This window comes from Macrotis lagotis, chromosome X (genome assembly GCF_037893015.1).
Source record: "Macrotis lagotis isolate mMagLag1 chromosome X, bilby.v1.9.chrom.fasta, whole genome shotgun sequence".
Classification (NCBI taxonomy): domain Eukaryota; kingdom Metazoa; phylum Chordata; class Mammalia; order Peramelemorphia; family Peramelidae; genus Macrotis; species Macrotis lagotis.
The window spans coordinates 655446359-655470346 of NC_133666.1; the positions used below are offsets into that span (position 1 = coordinate 655446359).

The 23988-nt window shown below is 43.4% G+C and overlaps 1 protein-coding gene across 6 annotated transcripts; it reads left to right on the plus strand.

The window, feature by feature from the left end:
* Positions 1 to 380: 380 nt before the first annotated feature.
* Positions 381 to 20028, plus strand: LOC141501281 (uncharacterized). Of its 6 annotated transcripts, XR_012472197.1 has the most exons (8): positions 381 to 751; positions 3301 to 3793; positions 4729 to 4817; positions 5955 to 6081; positions 6513 to 6602; positions 8914 to 15834; positions 16347 to 16593; positions 17112 to 20027. XR_012472197.1 is itself a non-coding variant. In XM_074205130.1 (6 exons), the coding sequence occupies exons 2-6, from the start codon at positions 3352 to 3354 to the stop codon at positions 10464 to 10466; spliced, it is 2301 nt and encodes a 766-aa protein (XP_074061231.1). In that variant the 5' UTR covers positions 381 to 751; positions 3301 to 3351; the 3' UTR covers positions 10467 to 16144. The 6 variants fall into 6 exon arrangements, 1 of the variants encoding a protein (XP_074061231.1); XR_012472195.1 differs by having other exon boundaries at positions 16347 to 20028; XR_012472196.1 differs by lacking the exons at positions 16347 to 16593; positions 17112 to 20027 and having other exon boundaries at positions 8914 to 15476; positions 15593 to 16144.
* The last annotated feature ends 3960 nt before the right edge of the window (positions 20029 to 23988 follow it).

Genomic DNA, 23988 nt, shown 5'->3' on the forward strand with positions numbered 1-23988 from the left:
GCGCCGCCGGCTGCAGGGACTTGGGGTGGACGCCCAGGGGCGCCGGAAGGGAGAAATTTGGGGGGGCGGGGGAGAGGATGAGGATCATTAATGAGAAGCCCGGTTTTCGGCGCAGACTTATCGCTTACGTCCTACTAAGGAGATGCTGATTGGTTCCTCCTCCCGCTCCTTCTCTCTTCCCACCCTTTCCTGGGAGTCTCTGATTGGCCCCGCGGCTTCTCCTCCCCTATCAATCCCTGACTCCCAAGGTACTGATTGGTTCTCGATTACCTCTCCCCCATCTCTGCGGTTTTGATTGATCTCCTCCTCCTCCTTTTTCTTGGACTGGGCGGGGCCAACCGGACCTTCTTGTACCGGAAACCCTGAAGTCGTATAAGACTATGAAATCGCGATTTCCAGATTCAGACACCAAGGAAAGCTGGAAAGCTTGGATGGGCAGGGTGGAATGTGACGGAATCTAGTTTGGCCCATTTCGTCGCCTAGGCCACCGCGGGCCTCGCGCTTAAATCTGGGGTGTGGCTCCTGGCAGCCAATCAGGTCCTCCAGCTCCTCGGGGAAGCTCGAGGGATTCTGGGAGTCGTAGTTTCCTTGTGAAAAGCAGGCCACTCCGCGCAGGCGCAGGCGCAGTCTCCAGGCCAAGGATGCGCGCGTATTTTAGCCGCCATTAGAATAGCACAGATTTAGGGATCCGCTCCCGGGTCCGGAGAGAGAGTTCCGCGCGTGACCAAGCTTGGCAGGGGCCTTTCACCAGGTACTTGGGGGTCTAGAGGAGGGAGCGGGGCTGACGGCCCCGGGGCTTCTGGGTTAGTGCGGCCGCGGGAGCCGGAGACCGGGGAAGCGTCGAGGGGCGGGGCCGCTGGGGCGTGAGGGGCGGAACCCCCGGGGAATGGCCTGGGGGGCCGGGGCCGTGGGAGGGAAGGGTTGAGGAACCCGAGGGTGGGGGGCCGCCTGGGGGGGAGCCCCGAGGGGGCGGGGCCGCTGGGGGAGAGCCCCGAGGGGGCGGGGCCGCTGGGGAGAAGGGTTGAGGAGCCTGAGGGGGCGGGGCCTGTGGGGGAATGGCTGGGGCGGGGCCTGTGGGGGAATGGCTGAGGGGCGGGGCCTGTGGGGGAGTGACTGGAGGGCGGGGCCTGTGGGAGTGGCTGAGGGGCGGGGCCTGTGTGGGGGAATGGACTGGGGGCGGGGCCTGTGGGGGAGTGGCTGAGGGCGGGGCCTGTGGGGGAGTGGCTGGGGCGGGCCCTGTGGGGGAATGGCTGAGGGCGGGGCCTGTGGGAGTGGCTGAGGGGCGGGGCCTGTGTGGGGGAATGGCTGGGGGCGGGGCCTGTGGGGGAGTGGCTGAGGGGCGGGGCATGTGGGGAGTGGCTGAGGGCGGGGCCTGTGGGGGAGTGGTCGATGGGCGGGGCCTGTGGAGGGACAGGCATGGGGGGATGGGGCTCTGGGGAACCTTTGGGGGAAGGAGAAGGAAGAAGCTTGAGGGGTCTGGCCAAAGGCTGTAGGGGGACCAGAGAGGGAGTCACGTGGGTGGGGGGCAGCAGAGGTGATGTGTTTGGTCAAGGTGACTCTGACACCCCAAGACCTCTGAGGAAGCATCTAGAGCTGGGGCCTTGGGAAGGAGGATCCTCAGGACCCGGTCACTGGAGGGCAACAGCACTGCGGTGCTTGGAGGGAGGAAGGGAGGATCTCAAGGCTTCACTTCTCCGGCTGGGAGGACCCTGGAGCGGGGGGGGGGGGGGGGGGGGGGGGGGGGGTCCTTTGTGAAGGGGGGGGGAGCACTGTAGGAACAGGATTCTGGAACCATGAAAAGCTCTGCTTGAGCTGGACAAGATGACATCTTAAGGTCCTATTGGACCCTAAAACAATGAATCTTTGAAGAGAAAAAGTCTCCTTAGCAAAAGGGAGGAATTGAGAGTGAACAGCTATTGGGTCAGAGCCATAGAGAACTGCTTTATTTTATGGATCATATATTTAAGCTAGAAAGGGACAGAAATTTTTTTAATCCAACTTCCTCATTTTACTGATGAGAACACTAAGGTTCAAGTCCCCACAAATAAGTGGCACCTTCTCACTTCAAGTCCTGTGCTCTTTACAGTACACCTAATAGCTGCCTGTGCAGCTCCACTGGCTGACTGATCTCTCTTCCTTATTGATTTATTTGCCACTGTGGCAAGATGCTGTGGTATGGGGACAGTTTTCCCTATAGGACTTAAGAGACCTGGAATAAAACCTGAAATTTTTTTAAAAATCATAAATTACCTCAACTGAAGTTCCCCTCTGGTCCCTCATTGTGGTGGGAGAGGACTCTGGTATCTCTGAGGTTATGCTAAGTTGTAACTAACTGTAAGCTCTGAAGACTGCTACCAAGGTGAAAAATCTTCAGATATTGTTGTAGAAAGGGACTTGTCTGTTCATCATAGCCCACATTTCCATGGTGCTTTAAGGATTGCAAAGTGCTTTTGTATATTATTTCACTAATGTGGATACTCTCACCACTGATGGAAATCACAGCTCCTAATCCTTCATGTACTTAGCAATGCTCAAACTTCAGGAATTTGTGTTCCTTGAATTTTGTTGGCAACAAATCCAGGACCTAGAGTCACCTCCACAATTTGAAAAGATCATGGGATCATGGGATTTAGATATGGGAGAGATTGCTGACCTCATCTAATCTAACTTTTTTATTTATTACTGAGGAAGCAGGCCCAGAGATATTATGTAAATATGTCCAAGATGATAAACCTTTCCAACGTTGGGATTTTTTAAAACTTGTAGGACTTACGGGTATTCTGGTCACATAGCCAGGGAGAGGGAGCATAGCTAGGATGTGTACTTGAGTCTAATAACTTAAGATCTAGTCCTCTTTCCATTCTACTCTGTTCTCTTGATGTGGTATCTTTCATGGCCATACATTATAATTTGTTTAACTATGTCCCTTTAGCTGTGATCCAAGGACACTGGTGTCCTTGATGTTCCATCTTCCAACTCCATGCTTTTCCCCTGGCTGGCTCCCCATTCCTGGAACTCTGTCGACCCCCATCTCTGACTTCCTTCAAATTCTTGCTAAAATTCTATCTTCTACAGGAAGCCTTTTTCTGATCCCTTAATGCTAGTGCCTCCCTTCTGTTGATTATTTTCAATTGATCCTATATGTAGCTTGTTTGTTGTTTGCATCTCCTCTTCCCCTTAGACTGTGAGCTTTTCCCAGCCTAAGGTGTAGTCCCAGCACTTAGCCCAGTGTGTGGCATCTAGTAGACACTTAGTAAATGATTATTGACAGATTGCTGTTGATTCTGTTTCTCCCCACAGGACACCTTAGTAGAATGTTCTGCTCAGCTTGTGTCTGAAGGAGATAGAGATATGAATACTACAATGGAGGGGAAAGAAGCTGGAGAGACAGCCCCCTTGAAAGAGGCCATGACCACTTCCCCAAGTCCTCAGATCACAACTCTGAGTGAACAAGAAAAAATCCCTAGAGCAGAGGACCCTAGGGAGCAGGAAACCAGCCGAGGAAGAGACACAGTTGACCCTGTGGTCTCTCAGCAGAACTTGAGATGGTTTCAGCGCCCTGGAGTAGCTTCACCCCAAGAGGAGGAGCTGAGCCAAATCCGAGAGCTCTGTTTGCAGTGGATGGATCCTGAGACTTGTGCCAAAGAGGATGATCTGGATATGCTGGTGCTGGACCAATATGTGATTGTCCTGCCCAGAGAGATCATGACTTGGGTGAAGTCACAGCCTTCGGAGAACAGCGAGGAGGTAGAGATCCTCTTGGAAGATTTGAGCCAGATGTTTGAGGACAATGGTAAGACTGTCAGTTGGATGGAAGGAGAAGAAATTCTTTCCAGGACCTAAGAGGAAATTATATTTGAAGCCAGAATAGGGCAAAGGATCATTTGGGGAGGGGGTTACTCTTGAAGTCAGTGAATGAGAAGATAGAGGACTCACATATCACTTGGTTGAGCCCAATCTTCCCCAAGTTGATTCTGGACTTTCCATAGCAGCCCATGAAGGAAAGGAAACCATGGAGGTAGAAAGGTTCTCTCTTGTTCATCCTTTCTGTTTAGAGATAGAGAGACAGCACAATGCTTGGGATTACCCGGAAGATTTATGCAATTATGTCCATAAATTCTTAGAACTTGTCTCCATAATACTGCCTATTTAGGTACTTCATGGATAAATCATGTATCTTAACTGTCATTCTCCAGTGAAGGGGTCAAAGAACATTTAAATGGTCATGATTTCTTCAAATTGGGTAAGCCAAAGTCAAGAGCCCCATTCTTCCCACCATTTACTCTTTCTGTGAACCATCCTGCTTTTCTGATGGAAAATGTTTATTTTACTATTTGTGAAGTTCTTTTCCATAGCTGGGTCAGTGCATCGAGTCAACATGTTAGGTAAGATAGGAAATATTTGAAAAATATTTTCTCTGCAAAAAAAGATAATTTTGTTATAGAGAGACTGAGTTATGACTTTCATATTACTTAGAAATTTAGAGACAGAACTGTGAGTTTAATGTGGGCACCCTGTTTCCTAGAGCAGAACTGTGTCCCTTGGACCTTATGACTCCACAATCTTTCTTCTTCTTCCCTTCACTCCTTTCCTCTAGGGGTGAGTGGGGACTGTTGCTAAATGACATTGGTCCTTATTCTGTAGATATGTTTAGGGGAACTTCTAACCTTAAGAGTTTTGGATCTGTAAGGCCAGATTGGTTTCCTCATTTGTTCACATTCTTTCCAGTTTTACCTTCTCAGGACTCTGCTGTTTCCCAGGATCAGCACTCTGCAGAAGATGGAACTGCTTCCAGGTCCCTGCCAGATGAATCCCAGGTGAGTGAGGAAACTTTGCTCTTTCTTGAAATGCCATGCAAAACCTGCATTCTTCAGGTGAAAATTTATTTCATTTCCTTGTCCTAGAATTAAGACGTTGGCCATATTAGTAGATTAGTATATATTGTATTTTTATTTATTTTGTTAAATAACTTTTAAATAATAAAGTTAAATAACTTATTTATTTTGTTAAATAACTTACAGTTATGTCTGGTTTGGGTACATTCAGGAGTACCAGGGACCATTTGTTTGTCACCATTGTAGTAAATGCATTTTATTATGTAGCATGATCCTCACTTGTTTTTTGTCTTCCCTAAGTATTCTTCTCTTTGTTTAGTGTTCTCCCCCCTTCATTTAGTAGAATGTAAACTCCAGGAGGGTGGAGACTGTTTTACTTTTGACTTTGTTGAGTACATTATATTAGATATTTAATAAGTTTGTTAAATTGAATTCAACAAATAGTTCAGGCTTCTTTTGAACCTAGAACTCTTCTAGGTCCTGTGAGGGATACAGAAAATAAAATAGAAAAATAGTTATTCCATCGAGGAGCTTGCATTCTCATTGAAGAGACCAGATGAATATGTTTTTCACAGTTAAGGACTTATTTGTATTTTTTTTTTTATATGCAGAAATGAGTTAGTACAACCCAGAGTACTCTCTGGTTGTCAGAGAATCAAATGGAGCTTGATTTGAAGGATAGTAGGAGCCAGGTTAGCTAGAAATGAAGGTGAAGGAGATTCTAGGTGGGGAGAAAATCATGAGCAGAGACTGGGGTGGGAATTCTCATATCTATCCTGACAGGGGCAAATGGTTCTTTTTGGGTGGAAAGAATGTAGCAGTCAAAACTAGGGTCTCCCCAGTCTTTCTCCCCTATCTCCAGAGTAAGGCTGACCTCATGACTTCAGCCCTGCAGGATCACCCCATCTCAGTCCTATAGAATCCTGGATGTTCCCTTGGAGCCATGCCTTCTATAAAATAGGAGATACAGCAGAGGGTTGATCTTATCTGACTTGAAATGCTTAGAACTCTTTCCTTATGTTGCCAGGGCCAATCATTAATGGCATTACTTTGTGGAGGGTCCCAGGTCCTTATGAAGAGGCTAGATCTTAGTAAGTAGGCTTGTTTTGGGTGTTTTAGGACTCCGTGACATTTAAGGATGTGGCTATAATGTTCAGTCGAAAGGAATGGTGGCATTTGCAGCCAGCCCAGATGGAGCTGTACAGAGACGTGATGCTGGAGAATTATGAGAACATGCTCTCTGTGGGTAAGGACAGCCTTCCTTGCTGTGACTCTGCCCCAGCCTCCTACCTTATTAAAGACTGTAGGGCCTCTGAAACCTTTAGCTGACACTGTGACCTGATGTGAGGGATCTCCTTCTACTCCCATTCCTGGGTGAAGGAACTTGAAGTTCTCATAAGTACTACAGCCTGGCAGATTCATTGTACTGCCTCAGAGGCCCTGCCTTTCCTCCTGTCTTTTGTTCTCCCAGGCTGTGGTTTACAGGAAGGACCAGCAAGCTCATTTGCTTTCAAATGAACACTGATCTGTTTCCTGCCTCTGCTCCCCTTTGTACATCTAGGACTCCCTTATATTCTTCTCTGCCTTTCCTATCCCTTGCATATTTGATGAGGAAGGGGCAAAGATTGCAATCTGTGATGGATTTCTGTGCCCTTCCATTTCTTTCTTCATGAGCAGGGCTTCTTACTTCTAAGCCAGAACTGATAGCCCAGTTGGAGAGAGGGGAAGCACCATGGATGCGGAGCAGGACTGTCTCTAGAGGTGCAGGTGAGTATTCTCAATGAATGTTCTCCAATGAATCATTGCAAAGAAGATCTGGCTCATTCTCAGCTGAGAAATGTTGGTCATTCACCTTTCCTTGAAGCCCCTTAGACAGTAAGGAGGCCTTGGGCCGTCAAACATTAGTTCCTGCCTGTGCCCTTATTTTTACCTCAACCCATTATTTTTCTACCATTTCTCATAAGTCACTCTAGGTTCAGAGGTAGTACTTTTACTTCACCTCTTTGAAGCTAACCCTTCCATGGGAACTCTGGGTTCTGCTTCCTTAAAGATACTATCCCCATGGAAAATCCTGCTCCTAGCCTGCAACAGACTCACAAAAAATTTGCGATTTAATTAAGTTTCTTTTATACTTAGTTTTGTGAATTTTGAATTTTAACTTTAACAAGATGGGGCACACTGTCATTATCCACTGCATCTGTGACACTTTCAGTACAGAGAGCCTACTTGCTTGACCGCTTCAGTCACCTTATCTGACTACATTAGACTTTTTCTTGTGGGGTCACATCAAAGCTATCCTGTATGTATGAACTAAAATGTCATTTTGAGGGGTTATTTTAAGACTAGGATTACAAATATATTCCTTTCGGCCTGATCAGCAGTAACGGAGAAGTTTTTACAAAATTTGTCAATTAGCTCAAGTGTATTTCACATTGACAGTGGTTATATGGGATTTTTATAAGAACCAATATTTTAAAATGTAAGCAATTAGCAATTTCAAAAAAAATTTTAAGTTCATAGCATATTTATACTTCTGAAATTTTAAAACTTAGAATTATCCTAAGACTTTTGGGACACCCTGTGTTCTAAAACTTTGATTTACCCCTATATTCATTTTTGTTTGTATTTTTAGTTTTTAATAACTTGAAATTAATTTTTTTCATTGAACCCAAATCTGGCCTTTCTTCCTCCTACTTTGCCTCCCTTCACTGAAAAAAAAAAGAAAAAGTCCTTTGACAAATAATAGTCAAGCAAAACAAATTTCCATATTGGGACCTTCTAGAGTAGGTGTGTCCAACACTCCTACTGGTGCATTCCAATAGCGTAAACTAAAAAATGAAGGAACTTATGAGCACATGCACCATCATTGCAACATCACAGACCAGCTTAACCATTAACTAACATGGATATGCAAATAAGAATTAGGCTGTTTATTTTAAGATATTATATGACTTAATATAATTACAACAGACAACTTTATTATATGCAGCGTTAATTGCTATTTTGTCACAGGTCTTTGAGAATAGATTTCAAGATTTTAGAAAACACCAACTGCATTTCAGTATATTTGCTACTCCCTTCTCAGTTGACATCAACATTGCTTGCCAACTTGCAAATATTATGTATAGTTTTGCAATCAGGTAGGCAACTTAAAAGTTTATTCAAGTGTCTTTATTGAACTTTCATAAGTTATTCCTACTAAAGAAAAATATCCAGCATTTCATGAACATGCCCTGTTTGTGATAGATATATAAGCAATTTTTTTCCATATGAGGCATACAAAAAGTCAAAATAGAACAAAAGTTTCAGATGAACAACTTGAAATATTCTTTATATTGCTTCACCTCTATCAAACCTGATATAGATGCACTAAGATTGAAAAAACGAACTCAATGTTCACATTAAAAAAATGGCATGTTCTTATTTTTTGTTTAGAAATTAAATGTTTTATTATTATACTAATTATATTTTATTTTTATACTTTATTCTATTTATTACTTTTATATTATTCCATTTTATTGTTATACCCACTGGTAAGATGAGGTATATTATAGTCATAAATAAATAGTAAATTCTATAAGCAGTTCTTGACAAAATTTTGTTGAGTGTTGTGGCCCAGTACAGCTAAAAGGTTGGACACCCTTGTTCTAGAGGCTGACAAAGAATGACTCTGAACTTGAGGGCAGACAGAATCACTGGAGGAGCTGGGGAAGGAGAGAAAGACCAAAGGAAAGAGATCTGCGCAGGAGTACTGCTTTGTCCTTCAACCTTTCCTACCAAAATAGCAAGAGAGTGCTGCTCCTTCTTCTTAGCCAGAGTCTATATCTTTGTCCTAGGACATTAGGACATGCTAGGAAAAATACACTGTAACTCTCATAAAAGCATTATGAAGAATAACCTGGAGCCTGAGAAGAGTCAGAGTACCTAGAGAAGAAAGACATAAAATTAGTTAGCCTTTATTCGTTGTTTTCTTGTTCTCATGACCCTCAGAAAAAAACAGTACTAAATGATGAAGAATTACTGTATGTATGAATTCTTTGTATGCATGAGGGACATTTACATCTTTTATTTATTTTAGGTTCTGAGACCAAATTTGTCACAAAAGAATCAGCTCTAAAACAGAGCCTTTATTTCAAAGACTCATCTCAGGAAAGCATCCCAAGAGGTGATCCCTTAGCCTCTACATTAGGAGGATCCTGGAAATGTGAAGAGGGCAGGTTGGAAAAGCAGCAAGACAACCAAGAGAGACAATCTAGTCAAGTAACAATAGAACAGGCAAAAACTTCTAAGGTGACAAGACCAAGATGTAATATATTTAGGAAATACTTCAGGCCAGGGTCAGGCTTTGTTACAAAAAAGAAAGTTGCTACAGGAACAAATCTCCACAAACATAGTAAGCATAAAATGAGCCTCAAACAGTATTTAGACCTAGTTAGAAGTAAATTGATGACCCCAGAGAAGAAACCTAATTTCAAGGTTAGGCCGAAGACTCGCAGTTACTACTCAAACCTTTTTAAGTCTCGTAGGATACCTCCTGGGAAAAAGGGCTACAAGTGTAAAGCATGTGGGAAAACTTTCATCTACAATTCGTCCCTTACTCGACATCTGAGAATCCACACTGGGGAGAAGCCCTACAAATGTTATGAATGTAAGAAGAGCTTTAGGCGGCGCTCGTTTTTCAATCTACATAAGAGAGTTCATACTGGTGAGAAACCTTTTAAGTGTAATCAGTGTAATAAAGCTTTCATCCGGGACTCATCCCTTTTTAAGCATCAAATAATTCATACTGGAAGAAAACCCTTCAAGTGTAGTGAATGTAAGAAAGCCTTTACCCTGAGGGGACTACTTACTGAACATCAAAGGACTCATACTGGAGAGAAACCCTTTAAATGTGATGTGTGTAAGAAAAACTTCAGCCACAAATCATCCCTTATTCAACATCAGAGAATTCATACAGGAGAAAGAACCTTCAAATGTGATATATGTGAAAAGACCTTCAACCAGAGCACTCGCCTAACTGAACATAAAAGAATTCATACTGGAGAGAAACCCTATAAATGTAATAAATGTGAGAAAGCCTTCACTCAAAGAACACATCTCAACGAACATCAGAGAGTTCATACTGGAGAGAGACCCTATAAATGTAGTCATTGTGAGAAAGCTTTCGGCAACAGCTCATCCCTTACTCAACATTTGCGAATTCATACTGGAGAAAAACCATATAAATGTAATCAGTGTGACAAGGCTTTCAGTCAGAACTCCTCCCTCATCATACACCTGAGGTTTCATAGTGGGGAGACACCTTTTAAATGTAAGGACTGTGGAAAGGCCTTCAGCCGTAACTCGTCCCTTACAAGGCATCAGAAAACTCATAGTGGGGAGAAACCTTTCAAGTGTGATGAATGTGGGAAAGCCTTTGGTCGGAACTCATCCCTTACTGACCATCAGAAAATCCATACTGGAAAGAAACCTTATAAGTGTAATGAATGTGGGATATCCTTCAATCAGCATACACGCCTTATTGAACATCAGAGAATACATACTGGAGAGAAACCCCACAAATGTGATCTGTGTAAGAAAGCCTTCAGGAGTAGTTCAGCTGTTCTCAGGCATCAGAGAATTCATGAATAACTGGGAGTAGGATCTTACACGGGGAAAACTTTAGTCACTCTTGTCGCTTATTAAATACCCCAGGGTCAAATAATAATAATCTGCCGCTTGGGAGTTTGAGAGAAAGTAGATTTCTCTCTTCTCTGTAGTATACCACCTGCTTTCAAGCTCCAGATTTGCATAAATTGAAGCAGGAAGGAGCGTTGTTAGGAGATCTGTAGAAGTAGAAGTTCCAACTAACAAAAGAAGGAAACTTTATTAAGTTTCCAACTCTAGTATTAGAACAACTGGGGCAATAACTAAGTAAAGGGATAAAAGATAGGCCTGCTAAGATAAATGCATATTTTAAAAGTACCTTGTTACTTTTGGTGTTCCCAAACTAGTGGTGGGCATATCCCTGTGAAATCACTTCAGATTCCTGTATATTTCACCTTGAAACCAGTTCCTAGGGGTAGGTGGGCCAGTGGAGAATGAGTTAGATTTTTTTTCAATTAGGGTCTGGCACTGGATCCAGGAGATGGAGGGGTTGAGGCAGGACCCCTAGTTTAGGAATAAGGAAGATAGAAAGTTGTTGTGGATCTAAAGAAACTTGTTTCCTTTTTCTCTCCATACAGTGGTAGGAGTAGTGAGAGATGCCTTCTTTGGTTTCTTGGCATTCTGTTTTCTGTATTCCAGGGGTTCTTGTGCTCTGTGCTGCCTTCTGTCTACTCAGAGACCTTCACTGTAACCTCCACTCATCCACAATGTATTACATTCCAGAATTACAGCTTTCCTTCCTCCTCTCATCCAGAATTCCCTTTCCTCAGGGCATTTTAGTATGGAAAGTCAAATTACACTCCATTCCCAAGATTTACTTTGCAGTCTGTTTTTCTTGGGAGGATGAGCTGTGACGTAGTGGGTGAAATTACCTCCAGGCTGTGGACCAAGGGGCCCACAGATTTTAGCCCTCTTGGACTCCAAAGCAAAGGCTTTTACTTCTTTGGAATTGGCACAGGATCAGAGGAGGTGAACTGAAAGCAATGTGGACTTTGGGCTACATGGGGAAATAGGTGAAGAGGCCCTCCCTTCCTTTTCCTGTTCCTGTCCACTCTTGTCTTCTCTCCTCAGGGGCCTCTTTTACTTAAATCTTGAATCAAGTATTAGTAACTAAAGGAGCATTTTTGGCAGCATCAAAGAATTATAGATCTAGAGAACATCTAGTCCAAGTAGCTCATGCTAGTGGTGACAAAACAGTCTAGAAGAGGAAAAGAACCCTTTTGGAGTCATGTAGGTGATAAGTAGCAGTTGGAATTCAAATAAGGCCCTGTGACTTAAGATCCAATGTTCTTTTCCCCATATCCTGTCTCTTCTGAGTAAGGAATTCACAGCATCACCAGGCTTGTTGAAAAAGTGCCACGAGGCCAGGAGGGATACAGTCCTTGTTTTTCTCCCTTAGTCATGGTTTCTTTTCAACATTGTTTCCTTTGCTTTAGTTCTTATGTTTTAGCCAGTTTTCAAGTTTGTAATTAGGGCCTATTCCCCCATCCTGGCACCATCATAATATCAGTACTTTACAGTTAACAAAGCACTTTTTCCAAAGACCACCTATGTAGACCTCCCTACTTTAGGGGCCAGTTCTTTATCCCTGTCAAACTCAACCCTGCTCAATTATTGGCTTATAACTCAAATGTGAGTTGATAAGTAGTTAAATGGTGATTTCCTCACTTAGAACTGGAAACAATCAGTGGGATTATAGTTAACAATTATTTCCCTTGGTTTTATTCCCACGTATTTATCATACCCTGGGGATGGCTTTGGTAACAACAAATTGTCTTACTCTGTAAAAAAAAAACCAAAAACCTCTCCTTGGTTTCTTTGAAACTCAATTCCCTAGGTCAGGCTGATTTCAGAATCCAAGGGAGTCTTTTGTTTTTTCCTCTAGGTTTTAAGCTGTCCTGGTTTCCCTTTTTGTCATCTTTGATATTACTGAATTAGCTGATAGAATAATTCAGAGCTGATTCCAAATTCACCCTTACTTCTTACACTTTTTTGCTTCTTATGTTCTTTCCCTCATTTCTTAAATTAATCCATGTCCTTACACTATGTTGAGAGGTACAGTGTCCAAAATGAATGAGGTTATAGTCTTACTAACTACTGCTATGGGCAGAACCCATCTAAAGTTCTATGCTCAATTTGTGAATGTCAGTTTTAGGAATAACTTTGACAAATTGGAACTTATTGTAGAGCAAGGTGATAGGGATATTAAGGAAAGCAAGTTGTGCCAGTATTGAAGGAAATGAACTGGATCTAGCTTAGATAAGGGGACATGATAGCTGTTGTCGAGTTGAGTCAGAAAAGGTGATTCAGCTTGTTGGCTTGGTCCTAGAGAGCAGAATTAGGAGCAGTAGGTAGAAGTCCCAACACTGTGATTCTCTTATTTGGGATTCTCTCTCAGCCTTCTTAAAGGTGGTTTTGTAAAAATTGTGTAAGCAAAAAAAAGCCAGATGTAGAAGAAAAATAACTTTGAGATTCCAGTCTGGAAAACTTCCAGTAATGACCAAAGGAGATTTTTCTCTACCAAATAGAGGTAGAGAAGACCCTGCCTCAGAGAAGGTAAGCTGACGGAGGTCAGACTTTTGGTGCCTTATTTTGCTCATAGCCCTAAGTCTAGGGCCATCTGTTTTGGCTTCTCTTGATTCATTGATTATAATCAAAAGATTCTAGTCTTTTAAATTCCTTCAAAATAGTTTTGTAAGGAGTCTCTAGGAATGTAATCAGTAGAAATGCAACTACCCAACTCAGATTTTTTCTTTAAATCTTTAAGAAGACAGCATTAGGGGCGGCTAGGTGGCATAGTGGATAAAGCACCGGCCCTGGAGTCAGGAGCACCTGGGTTCAAATCCGGTCTCAGACACTTAATAATTACCTAGCTGTGTGGCCTTGGGCAAGCCACTTAACCCCGTTTGCCTTGCAAAAACCTAAAAAAAAAAAAAAAAGAAGAAGAAGACAGCATTAATTGGTTAGAGTAACTGTAATCCTGGCCTTTTGGCCCCAATCTGAGGGGACTTGAGTTCGGGTGTCAGAGAACAGAAGAACATCTCCAGAATGGACTGGAAAGGATTTTTTTTTAATCTTTTGCCCAATCCAAGGAAACATATCAGGACTGAATCAACAGAACCAGTAAGAGGTTCCAGGATCTCTTTGATGGCATTTATTCTGGAATCTTAAGTGAGCTTCAGGGGGTGTGCTCTCCTAGAATCCTAAGGAGACCTTAGGTTTTGCCTAGCTCTACTTTTACCCAAAGCAGGAACTCCTTTCTGAAGCAGAAATCCTTGGCAAATAAGGTGGAGCAGTGGAAAGAGCGCTGTATAGAGTGTGAGGACCAAGGGCTTAAGTCCGGGCTTGGTCACTATCCATGTGACCTTAGGTAAGTCATTTAACCCCTCAGTTTCTCACTTATAAAGTGAGGGTTTTAAACTGTAATTTCCTCTTAAGATACCTCAATTTTCTCTCTGTCATCCTTCAATTCATCCTTTGCTGAGAGATCTCATTTCTTGTTTTCTTTGCTCCTCCTGCTTCCACATTTCACTTCTGGATGTCTCTTCTGGAGGATGTAAATCACCTTAAGAGGCATGTTCACTAAAAACTGGAGAGCCCAAGCAACCTTGGTGGACTTGTCCCTTTAAAACTTTCACATTGGCCAAGATGAGATTGCTAGGGCCAGCCCTGGACCGACCTTTGTTCAGCCAGTGCCAGCTAGGATGCATAGATGCCTTTTGGCCCCATTCTCTTGTTTCCCTGACCAATTCTTCCTGGCCTTGATTCTGTGACTGATATTTAGCATTGTTTGTTGGATTCTGAAGGCAGAACAATGAAGCAGTGAGAGTTTCAGGGACAGATTCAGGCTCTAGGTGAGGATGAACTTCCAAACAATGAGAACTATAGAATGGGCTGCCTGAGGTGAGAGTGGATTCTTCCTCACTGGAGATGATGGAGACTGGCTGGCTGCTTGTTGGAGATATTGTAGAGGGGATTCCTTTTGAAGTTTAGAGGTTAGACTAAGTTTGTCCTGTGAGGTCCTTTACAACTCTGAGAAGGTGATTCTTTCTCCATTCCCTTGGGCATTTCTGCCCAGGACCAGTTGTAGTTGCTGCCTTCGATCAGAGACCTGTTCACCTGGACTATCCCCACCCATGTCCAGACAAGTCTCATCTATGAGAGCCTTCTGATAGGCTCTCTCTCCCAGTCATGCTGTATTTATCAGCTCTGTTTGCAAGCTGAGATTCTTAAGTCACTCTTTAATTTAACTGGTTTTAAGTAGAAAGCCCACTATGATTTTTCCAAGACAGAAACTTTCTGTGTTTTGTGTGTTGCTGACTTTGCTGTTGTAGTGATTAGCCATCGTGCTTAGCAGCAAATTTGTACCTAAAGACCTCTATTGGAGGATTTGTTCTGAATTCTATTAGCTTATTGTATTATCGCAAAAAGCTGTAGCTTTAGCTTCTGAGCTTGCTCTGCTTTGTCTAAAAAGAAGCTTTGCCTTTTTTCCCTTCAAATATTATTGCATGGGAAGGCAACACCTGCCTAACTAAGACCAATAAAGAAAAAGTAGGGAAGTGGGTAGAGCAGCCCCTTGATCATATCCCACTGACTGGTCCCCTCAGTTTATGCAGGGTCTGACAGTAATACAAGTAATGGTTTTTGTTGTTGTTTTTTGTGTATTCTTCAAATGCTCTTTTGTAGGAAGGACAGTCTGGTACAGTGGAAAAGAACTGGGTTTGAGCCCTGGGCCTCAGTTTGAGACCTGGAGCATCACTCTTTTTCCCTGACTTCAGATTCCCCACCTATGAAATGAGCAGGCAGATAAGACGGCTTCAGAGTTTCCTTCCAATCCTAAATCTCTGAACTGTGAAGCGAATGAAATTGGGTTTGCTCTCATTCCAGTCCTGATGGAGAGGCACTGGGGCAAAGTCCAGCTGGCCCTGGACTTGCTGTCAGAAGTAGCTCCGCCTCTCTGCTCTACCCCTTCATAGTTGGGTGGCACTCAACAAGGTAGGTTGCAGTTTAGTTTGGATAATAAAGTGAGCTAATATACCTCAGCTACTCTTTTAAGTTGTAAAACGCTCTCAAATGTCAGCTTTAGTGATTGTTGCTGTTTTCTCTTGTAGGAATAGGCTGAGTAGGGTGAAAGGGCATGGTCATCCAGAGAGGCATCAGAGGCAACTGTGCCTTTAAATGAGTTCCTTCTCTGACCCCATGGCCTAAACTGACTAACCACAAGGGGACCCCCCCCAGGTCCTTATCCTGAGGAGCCTTGGGTCCTGTCCTGCCATGGCGTCGCTGTTTCCTAGGCCTTCTGATGTGGATCTCTTGGATGCTTGGACTTTTTATTCATCCTCCCAGATATTTGGTGAGCATCTAGTGCAAAGACTGTGCCTTGGAGAAAGAGTTCCAGGGACAACCAGTGGGTCCCTGCTTGCTAGTCCCTGCTATGTGGGAGGTTAAGGAGAGCAGAATATGGTCTGGACTGGCCTAGACTGTTGCTTTCCAAGTGACAGTAACCTAGGTCCTGCCCAAGACCAGTAAGGTAAAAAGGGAGTGGGGAACCTGGGGGTATAGCCCCCTGGTTAGGCCTCACTGACTGAACCCTGAAGAGTTCATACAAGGCCTTGTACATAGAACAATTAATATTTAGTTGAATAAATGTTTGGTTGTAATGATGATGGTCTTATTGTCTCACTGTTTCAAATCTGTTTTAAATCTTGGTAGGTTTTTTCCCCAAAGGTTTGTGTACAGTGCCTGTTTTTCAATGTGTTAATGCACTAGGGACAGAGAAGGCTCTATACTCTGGTGGCTTGTCTGCCCTCCCCATGTATCTCTGGTCCCCAACCCTTCCCTTGTTATTCTCCTCTTCTCTTTCAGAAGCTGGAAGAGAAATGTGGGCATAAAAAGAGAAGAATATTAAGGGCCCAGTGGGGCTGAAAGAAATTGGAGCAACTCCCTGACCCTGGAGCTGCCATTGTGTCCTAGGACAGTGGTTCTGTCTGAATGTGGGAGGAGGGGCTGCTTGATATGGCCCCAGGAGTCCTTAAAATAGGAAGAATGCCAGTTGTCTGACCCTAAACCCATTGCCCCTGGCTCATTTCTTCAACCAAGGGAATTGGATAAGGTGGTTTTTAAGAGCCCTTCCAACTCCAAATCCTATAGTAAAAATGTAGAAATATGAGTGTGTGTGTGTGTGTGTGTGTGTGTGTGTGTGCAAGTGGGTATGTTTGTTATGTGGATGAGTCTATGAATGAGAATGTGTATGTGTATGTGTGAGCATATGGGTTAAGTCTATGAATGAGAATGTGTGTGTGTATATATGTGTGAGAGAAAAAAGGAGGGAGAGAGAGACTGTTAAGAGAAGAGAGCAGTTTTCAAGTGTAAACTAAATTTGGGACTTGGGGAAAATTACCTTCTACCATGAAGCCATCTTTAAAGCATTAAAAAACAATGTCCCATTCTTGGGATTCCCTGAGGTAATTTTGTTATGGCTTTGAAAGAAAATCACCCAAATTAAACTCCATAAGGGGAAGGAGTGAGGGTGGGGTGGGGTACTCGATTCATAGTTTAAACATTTTTTCTTGGATCTCATGACTAATTTTATTTTAAACTGAATTGTTGGTGGTTCCCTGTTACTCTTAGGCTTACTCCTAGAGGACAGTTAGGTGGTGCAGTGGATAGAGCACACCGGTCTTGGATTCAGGAGGACAAGAGTTCGAACCTGGTTTCAGACACTTGCCGCTTACTAACTGTGTGACCTTGGGCAAGTCATTCAATCCTGATTTCCTCACATCCAGGGCCGTCTCCAGCCATCCTGATTCATATCTGATCACTGAACCCAGAGGGCTCTGGAGGAGAAAGTGAGGCCGGTGATTTAGCACAGCACCTCCTAACTCCTGTCTAATTCATGTACTTGTCATGATATCACCTCCCTGATGTTGTGGTCTTTCTCTGAACATGAAGGACAAACATTATTCAGCTTACTCAACCTGGCATTAAAGCCCTTCATTCTGTGCTTCTTCCTCACCATTCCCTGTTCTTTTTCATGTTGTTTTCCTTCATGTACACTGTTCTCTAGCAGCACTGGCCAATGTGCTATCCTTGAGCTTATCCCACCACCCTGGCTGTGACTAGAAGACACTTCCTCCTCATTGCCACCTCTTTCAAGGTTCAGCTCTTGGTTCATGAGAAGCTGCCCTTCCTCCTCAAATTCTGTATATATTCATCTGTCTTAGGGATTGTTATCTCCCCAATAGAATTTCACTTCTGAGGTTAGAGGCTGTTACTTTTGTCTTGTACCCACAGTAAAAGTACCAGACCTCTGCACATCATCATAGTCATGACATGCACCATCACAGTGGGTGTCTCATAAATATTTGAGAATTCTTTTCCAATCCTCTCACCCTAAAAGTGGGACTGAGAAGAGGCCCCACTTAGCAGAGGGTTGAGTTATCTAGGAAAAGCCTCAAAGGAGTCCTGTCTTGAAGGAAACCTGTACTTGCTGTGATGTCTCCTACAGCCTATGAACATCTAGATGAGACTAGCCTCTATGTGTTAGACCCTATGACAGAGTTACAAAAGGAGGCAAAAGACAGTGCCTGCTTCAAGGATCTTACATCCTAATGGAAGAGAAGCAAATACAGACAAAGTAAACTATGTAAGATAAAAAGTAAATAACAGAGGAAAGGTACCAGAATCAAGGGGGGGGGGGGTAGGAAGACTTTCCAGTATAAGATGGAATTTTAGTTAGGAAGTCAAGCAAGGTTACATTGAAGAAGGAGATGTTTCAGAAATGGGGGACAGCCAGAGAAAATGCCCAGAGCCAAGAGATGGAGGGTCTTAATCATGGTGCAATCAGGAGGTCAGTGTCACTGGGGTTGAAGAGTAAGGTTTAAGAAGAATGGGAAGGTAGGAGGGGGCCAGGTTATGAAGAGCTTTGAATGACAAACAGAACATTTTATGTTTATGATAGCAACAAGAAACCATTGGGGTTTATTGAGAGTATGTGTATGGTGGGGTGAGTTGAGTTTGATGCGAATAGGAGAGGAGACAGGGGGAAATGGGCAGACTTGTGCCTTAGAAAAATCACTTTAGGGACAGCTACATGGTGCAGTGGATAGAGCACCAGTCCTGGAGTCAGGAGGACCTGAGTTCAAATGTGGCCTCAGACACTAATTACCTAGCTGTGTGATCTTGGGCAAGTCACTTAACCCCATTGCCTTGCAAAAACCAAATTTTTTTTTAAAAATCACTTTAATTGGGGTTGGAGTGAGGAGATACTTAAGTCAGGTGATTTGCCCCCCCCCCCCATTGCAGTAGTCCAGGTGTGAGGTGATGGGGGCCTGTACTAGAAGGATGACAATGTCAGAGGAGAGGAGACATCTAAGAACCACTGTAGAGGTTAAATAACAGACCTTGGATACAGATGGGGGCGGGCTTTGAAAGATAGTGAGAAATCTAGGATGACTTGCAGGCTATGAGTCAGAGGGCCTGGAAAGATGGCGAGGGCCTAAGGGGAAAGAAAATGAATTGTTTTGGATAAGTTGAGTTTAAGACATCTATTGGACAACCAATAGGAGACATTTGAAAGAAAGTTGGGAATGCTAGACTGAATGTCAACAGAAAGTTTGGAGTCTGCAGGATAGGTAAATTAGAGAAGCATTAGCCTAGAGCTTCATGTTTAGTGCCTGGTGCCTTCTAGGTGGGTACCCACAAATGCTTACTGTTTGGTTGAACACCATTAAGAACTATGCTAGGTGTGGGGGGAGACAACCCAGATAATTAAAATTAAAACATGATTACTGCCCTCATGGACTTCCCAGTTGAGAAGAGTGGATACACAATATTATGCAATGAAACATTGAGAATGAAACCTAGGAACATAAGACAAGTGCAGACAGGTGGACAAAGCACTATACTAATACAAATAAATACAAATAATGCAAACATACAATAAAAATGGCACTGTGCCTACTCTCCAGTAGCTTACATTCTAAACTGGGGAGAGGGATCTGAAAGGACTTGGAAAGAGAGAGAGCTGCAAGCTGGGTCGTGCTCTCTGAAGCTCAGGCAACAAAAATCTTGCTTCCCAGTGTGGGCAGGACTCCATTTAGAGCTGGAAGAGAGGGGCGGCTAGGTGGCATAGTGGATAGAGCACTGGCCCTGGAGTCAGGAGCACCTGAGTTCAAATCCGACCTCAGACACTTAATAATTACCTAGCTGTGTGGCCTTGGGCAAGCCACTTAACCCCATTGTCTTGCAAAAACTTAAAAAAAAAAGACCTGGAAGAGACCTTGGAGACCATCTGACTCAAGGACCAGAGGTGAATGGAATTCCCCAAGGTAGTCTCAAGGAAGAGATGGAATTCTAGGCCTGGTGTTGAAGGACAAGTGATATTTAACCATCAACAGGGGTTAGGAGTATTTCAGGTGGGGAGGATGCCATAACTAGGAGCCCCTAATGGGCTGAGATGAGGACAGAAAATAGTCTAGTTTGTCCAGAGGATAACGTCTGGAAGGGAGGAGTGCCAGATGAGGCTGGCTGGGGAGAGTTATCTACAAGATGCAGTAGATGGAGGGGGGTGGGGGTGGGGAATCAGATCTGAATGTGAATCCAGCCTGAGACACTAGTTATTTAACTGGGGGAATCATTTAACCTTTGCCTCAATTTCCTCATCAGTAAAATGAAAATAGTATCACCTTTTTACAGTGTTGTTGTAAGGACCAACTAAAGTCGTAATTGTAAAATGCATAGCACAATCTGATATAGAGTAGGTATTTCTTCCTTCTTTGGGTGAATCTACCTGGTCCCAGGTCATTCCTTTTCCTTAATAGTCTTCCTTTTATACACAACTCCTGACTCCATACTGGGGAAATCAGGATTGATGGCACCTCAAGGACTCTTAACTCCCATGACCTACATGTGCCATCCACCACAGCCATGAAGGGATTACCATCACCCAAATCTTGCCTTCTGTTAAGCACTTTGCAAGTTAGAAGTGTCAACTTATTACTGGAGGCAAGATCTCCAGCTACCTTGCTTGCCATACTGCCTCTCAAAGTTATAATTATCCTTTTCTTTCACACCCTATTTTCACTTCACTATCACATTCTGATATTTGTGGATTTAGTTTTCCAGCCACCCAGCATCATCCTTAATTTGTCCTTTCCTGAACCTGCTATATCCAAACCGTTGCCAACTTTCATCAATTCTACCTGTGTAAGCCCTCTTTTGGGCAGCTAGGTGGCAAAGTAGAGTTAGAAAGGGCCTGGAATTAGAAAGACTCATCAACCTGAGTTCATATATGGCCTCAGATACTTACTAGCTGGATGGCCCTGGACAAGTCACTTCCCCCTGTTTGCCTCATGGAAGATGACCCAGAGAAGGAAATGGCAAACCACTCTGGTATCTTTACCAAGAAAACCCCAAATAGGGTCATGAAGAGGCAGATATGACTGAAAAAACACCTGATCAACACCTCTCTCACCTGTCTTCTTCCTCCTTACCCTGCCACTAATAATCCTGGGTCAGGCAACTATTATCTCTCACTTGGACTATTTACAATTCCTAGTTATTCTTCCAGTCTTTGCACTCTCCAATTCATTGCAATAACTGTCAATATAACCTTCCTAAAATACAGGTTTGATCATGGCACCACTCAGTTCAGAAAACTTCAGTGGCCAGTATGAAATACAAATTCTTGAAAGCCTTTAACTGATGGACTCCAGTGGATGACTCTAGACTTTGCCCTTCCATTCAGGCTCTTCTAAGGTCTAAAGACCTTTGCTTTTGCATGGGCTGCCCTCCAGGCCTGGAGAGATCTCTCTTCACCTCCATCTCTGAGAATTTCTTCCTTCCTTCCAGACTTAGATCTGGTACTTCTTTCTATATACAACCAACCTTCCCTCAGCCTCCATATTAATGCCCTCCTTCCCTCTTCAAATTATCTTGTCTGAATTTACCTGGTTACTTGTTCTACCACTCTGTTCTCCATCCCAAAACAATGGAAGCCTTTTTCTTCTTTATTTCTTTCATTTGTGTATTGCCAGAGCCTTGTCCATTGTGGCTGTTCAATAAATACCTGAGAACTTGGAGGTTCTGAACCTTCTATATATTGGAATATAAGATAGGACCCCAAACCCACTTGCCAACCAGCCATCTGGCCCCCCTTTAGGCTGTGTGGAACCCCTGGGGCTTCTTGAAGCCTCAGGTTTCAGTTTGACACTCAAATTTCTGTCATACAATTACAAGATATGGAAGTAACTCTTCCCCTGAACTAGTGTTGCAAACTAGGAACTATTACTGTGGTTTTTAAATCCATGAAGCAGATTTCCATCAGCTACACAGGAGAATTTGTTTCCTTGATTTTTAGGCAAGTTAATTCAACCTCCACAAAGCTAAAGTAAAGATTCTCAGGGGTGGAGATGGAAGGCCAGTGTGACTGAGTCTGAATGCGATATAGTCATTGACCTCAGGATGGCGATGGCAGCTCATGGTCTTACAAGAGTCTTATACCTCAGAGAGTGAAGTGCTGACTTTGACCACTGGGCTGCAGCAATGGACCAGAATAATTCTGAGTCCAGTGGCTGTGGGCCTGGGTCTCAATTGCAGCCTCATGTCTGACTCATCATCCCGAATTCTGTTGCAACCCCTTACTGCCTAAGTCAGGGGCTACTGTCTGAGATTTCTGGGGACCTCGAATTAAAGATCAACCTTCTTTATTCTAGAGCAAAGCCTTGGAGCTTCTAGCTACCTCCTATTGACTCACTGAAGTCCTGGGGGCCCAGGGAAGAATAGGACAAATGACCCACTTTATTAAATTGTTGTTGCTGTTAATGAAACCCCTTCTCCCAGGAGTATTCTGATCTCCATCCTCCAAGGGATGAGATTCAGGAGAGTTCCCTCTTCCTCCCACCTCTTCTGAGAGTTATTGTGGCACCTTCCCTGTCCTCGTCTCTGATTCCCTTCCATTGAACATGTTAAAGGGCTCCCTGAAAACTCCATTAGTGGTTTGATCTCCAGGGAAGGTCTAAAGCAGAGAAACATGGTCAAGGAACATCACCCAAGGGTGAGGACCAGATCATTGGATGTATGACACAGAGTTCACCTGATCCCCACCTACCAGAAGCTTCTGAGTCAAAGGGCGCATCCTGGAGATGGAGAAATCAACTGGGGATGGGCACAATTTTCCTGATTAGGAACCTTAGGAATTGAGTGCTCAGAGGAAGTAAAATTATTAGAAAAATAATTTGGTTGGATGTGGATCTATTATTCACACACAGCGACTCCCTGCCTACATCATTTATTCTTTCCAGATAAAGGATTTTTCTGTCTGCAAGTCTGGATCACAAAACAGGTTCCATCTTCACATGAAAACATGCCTACCTGTCTCCAGTTATGTGGTAGTAGTTAAGAAGTCCTCAGGTCAGACATTTGGGTAAACCTTGGGAACCCTCTGTTGAAAAGGGGAAGACCTCCTTGACTCTCTCCCTTCTACCATGATCTGCTCTGTGTCATTTAAAGAGTTGTAAGTGACTTGCCCTAGGTCACCTAGCCAATATGAATCAGAGGTAGGATTTAAACCTGGGTCCTCCACTCTGAGACTGGTTCTTTGTCTACTTAGAGGAATATATGGAAATAATGAAAATGTACAGGGAAGTAGGTTAGAAAACCAAAACCCTGGGAGAGGAAGCCCACATCTCTCTGAGGTAAGCTTGGACTCAGTGATATAAGGAATATAAGGATATATAAGGATATAAGGAACTTCATCCAAAATAAAGAGGAAAGAATTTCATGAAAAGAGGAATGCCTTACTGAAGGACACATGGAATGCTCCTAGCATCTCTAGTTCTCCTTCCAAAATGAGAGGGAACTTTTGAATGAGCCTGTGTTCAGTTAGTCCAGAAGAGAAGTCAAAGGAAAGGAGTTTCTAGAGAATTGAATTGGCTGTTTGATAGCAAGTCACTATGTGTTGCATCCATACCCAACATGTTTACAGTAATTCAGTGGCAAGGGAGTAGAAACACTGAACTGGGACTGGCTTCAGCATATTGCTAGCTACATTACCTGTTGGCAGTTCTGTTCTCCTCTCCAGAATGCAATTTTCTCATCTGAAAAATGAGAGGTTTGGATCAGACGATCTTGAAGATATCACCCAGTTCTAAATCCCATAAATCATTATTTTAGAGATGTTAGGGGGCTGGGTGGGGTGCAAACATACTTATATTGATGTAAGGGAGACTGTCTCCACCTATGAAAGTGGACAATTTTCCTCTCACTGTTCCAGAGAGTTGTTAACTTTGGTACTGGTGGCACACCAGAGTCATTTAACTGGTCTGTGCCTCAGTTTTCTCATTTGTAAAATGGGCATAAAATAGCACCTACCTCCCAGGTTGGTTGTGAGAATGAGAAGTCTAGCTATTATTTATCTATTATTCACACAATTAGAATAGGTCAAAGATTCCTGATCATATCTACTATTCATTGCCACCTTTCTTCTATCAGGCTAGAAATACTCCTG

What these genes read in the sequence shown, in the direction of transcription:
- LOC141501281 (XM_074205130.1), top strand. Translation starts at nt 3,352, where the DNA reads ATGAATACTACAATGGAGGGGAAAGAAGCTGGAGAGACAGCCCCCTTG. An exon ending in CCCTGCCAGATGAATCCCAG is followed by an intron (nt 4,818 to 5,954) that starts GTGAGTGAGGAA and finishes TGGGTGTTTTAG; the next exon opens with GACTCCGTGACATTTAAGGA. An exon ending in GACTGTCTCTAGAGGTGCAG is followed by an intron (nt 6,603 to 8,913) that starts GTGAGTATTCTC and finishes TATTTATTTTAG; the next exon opens with GTTCTGAGACCAAATTTGTC.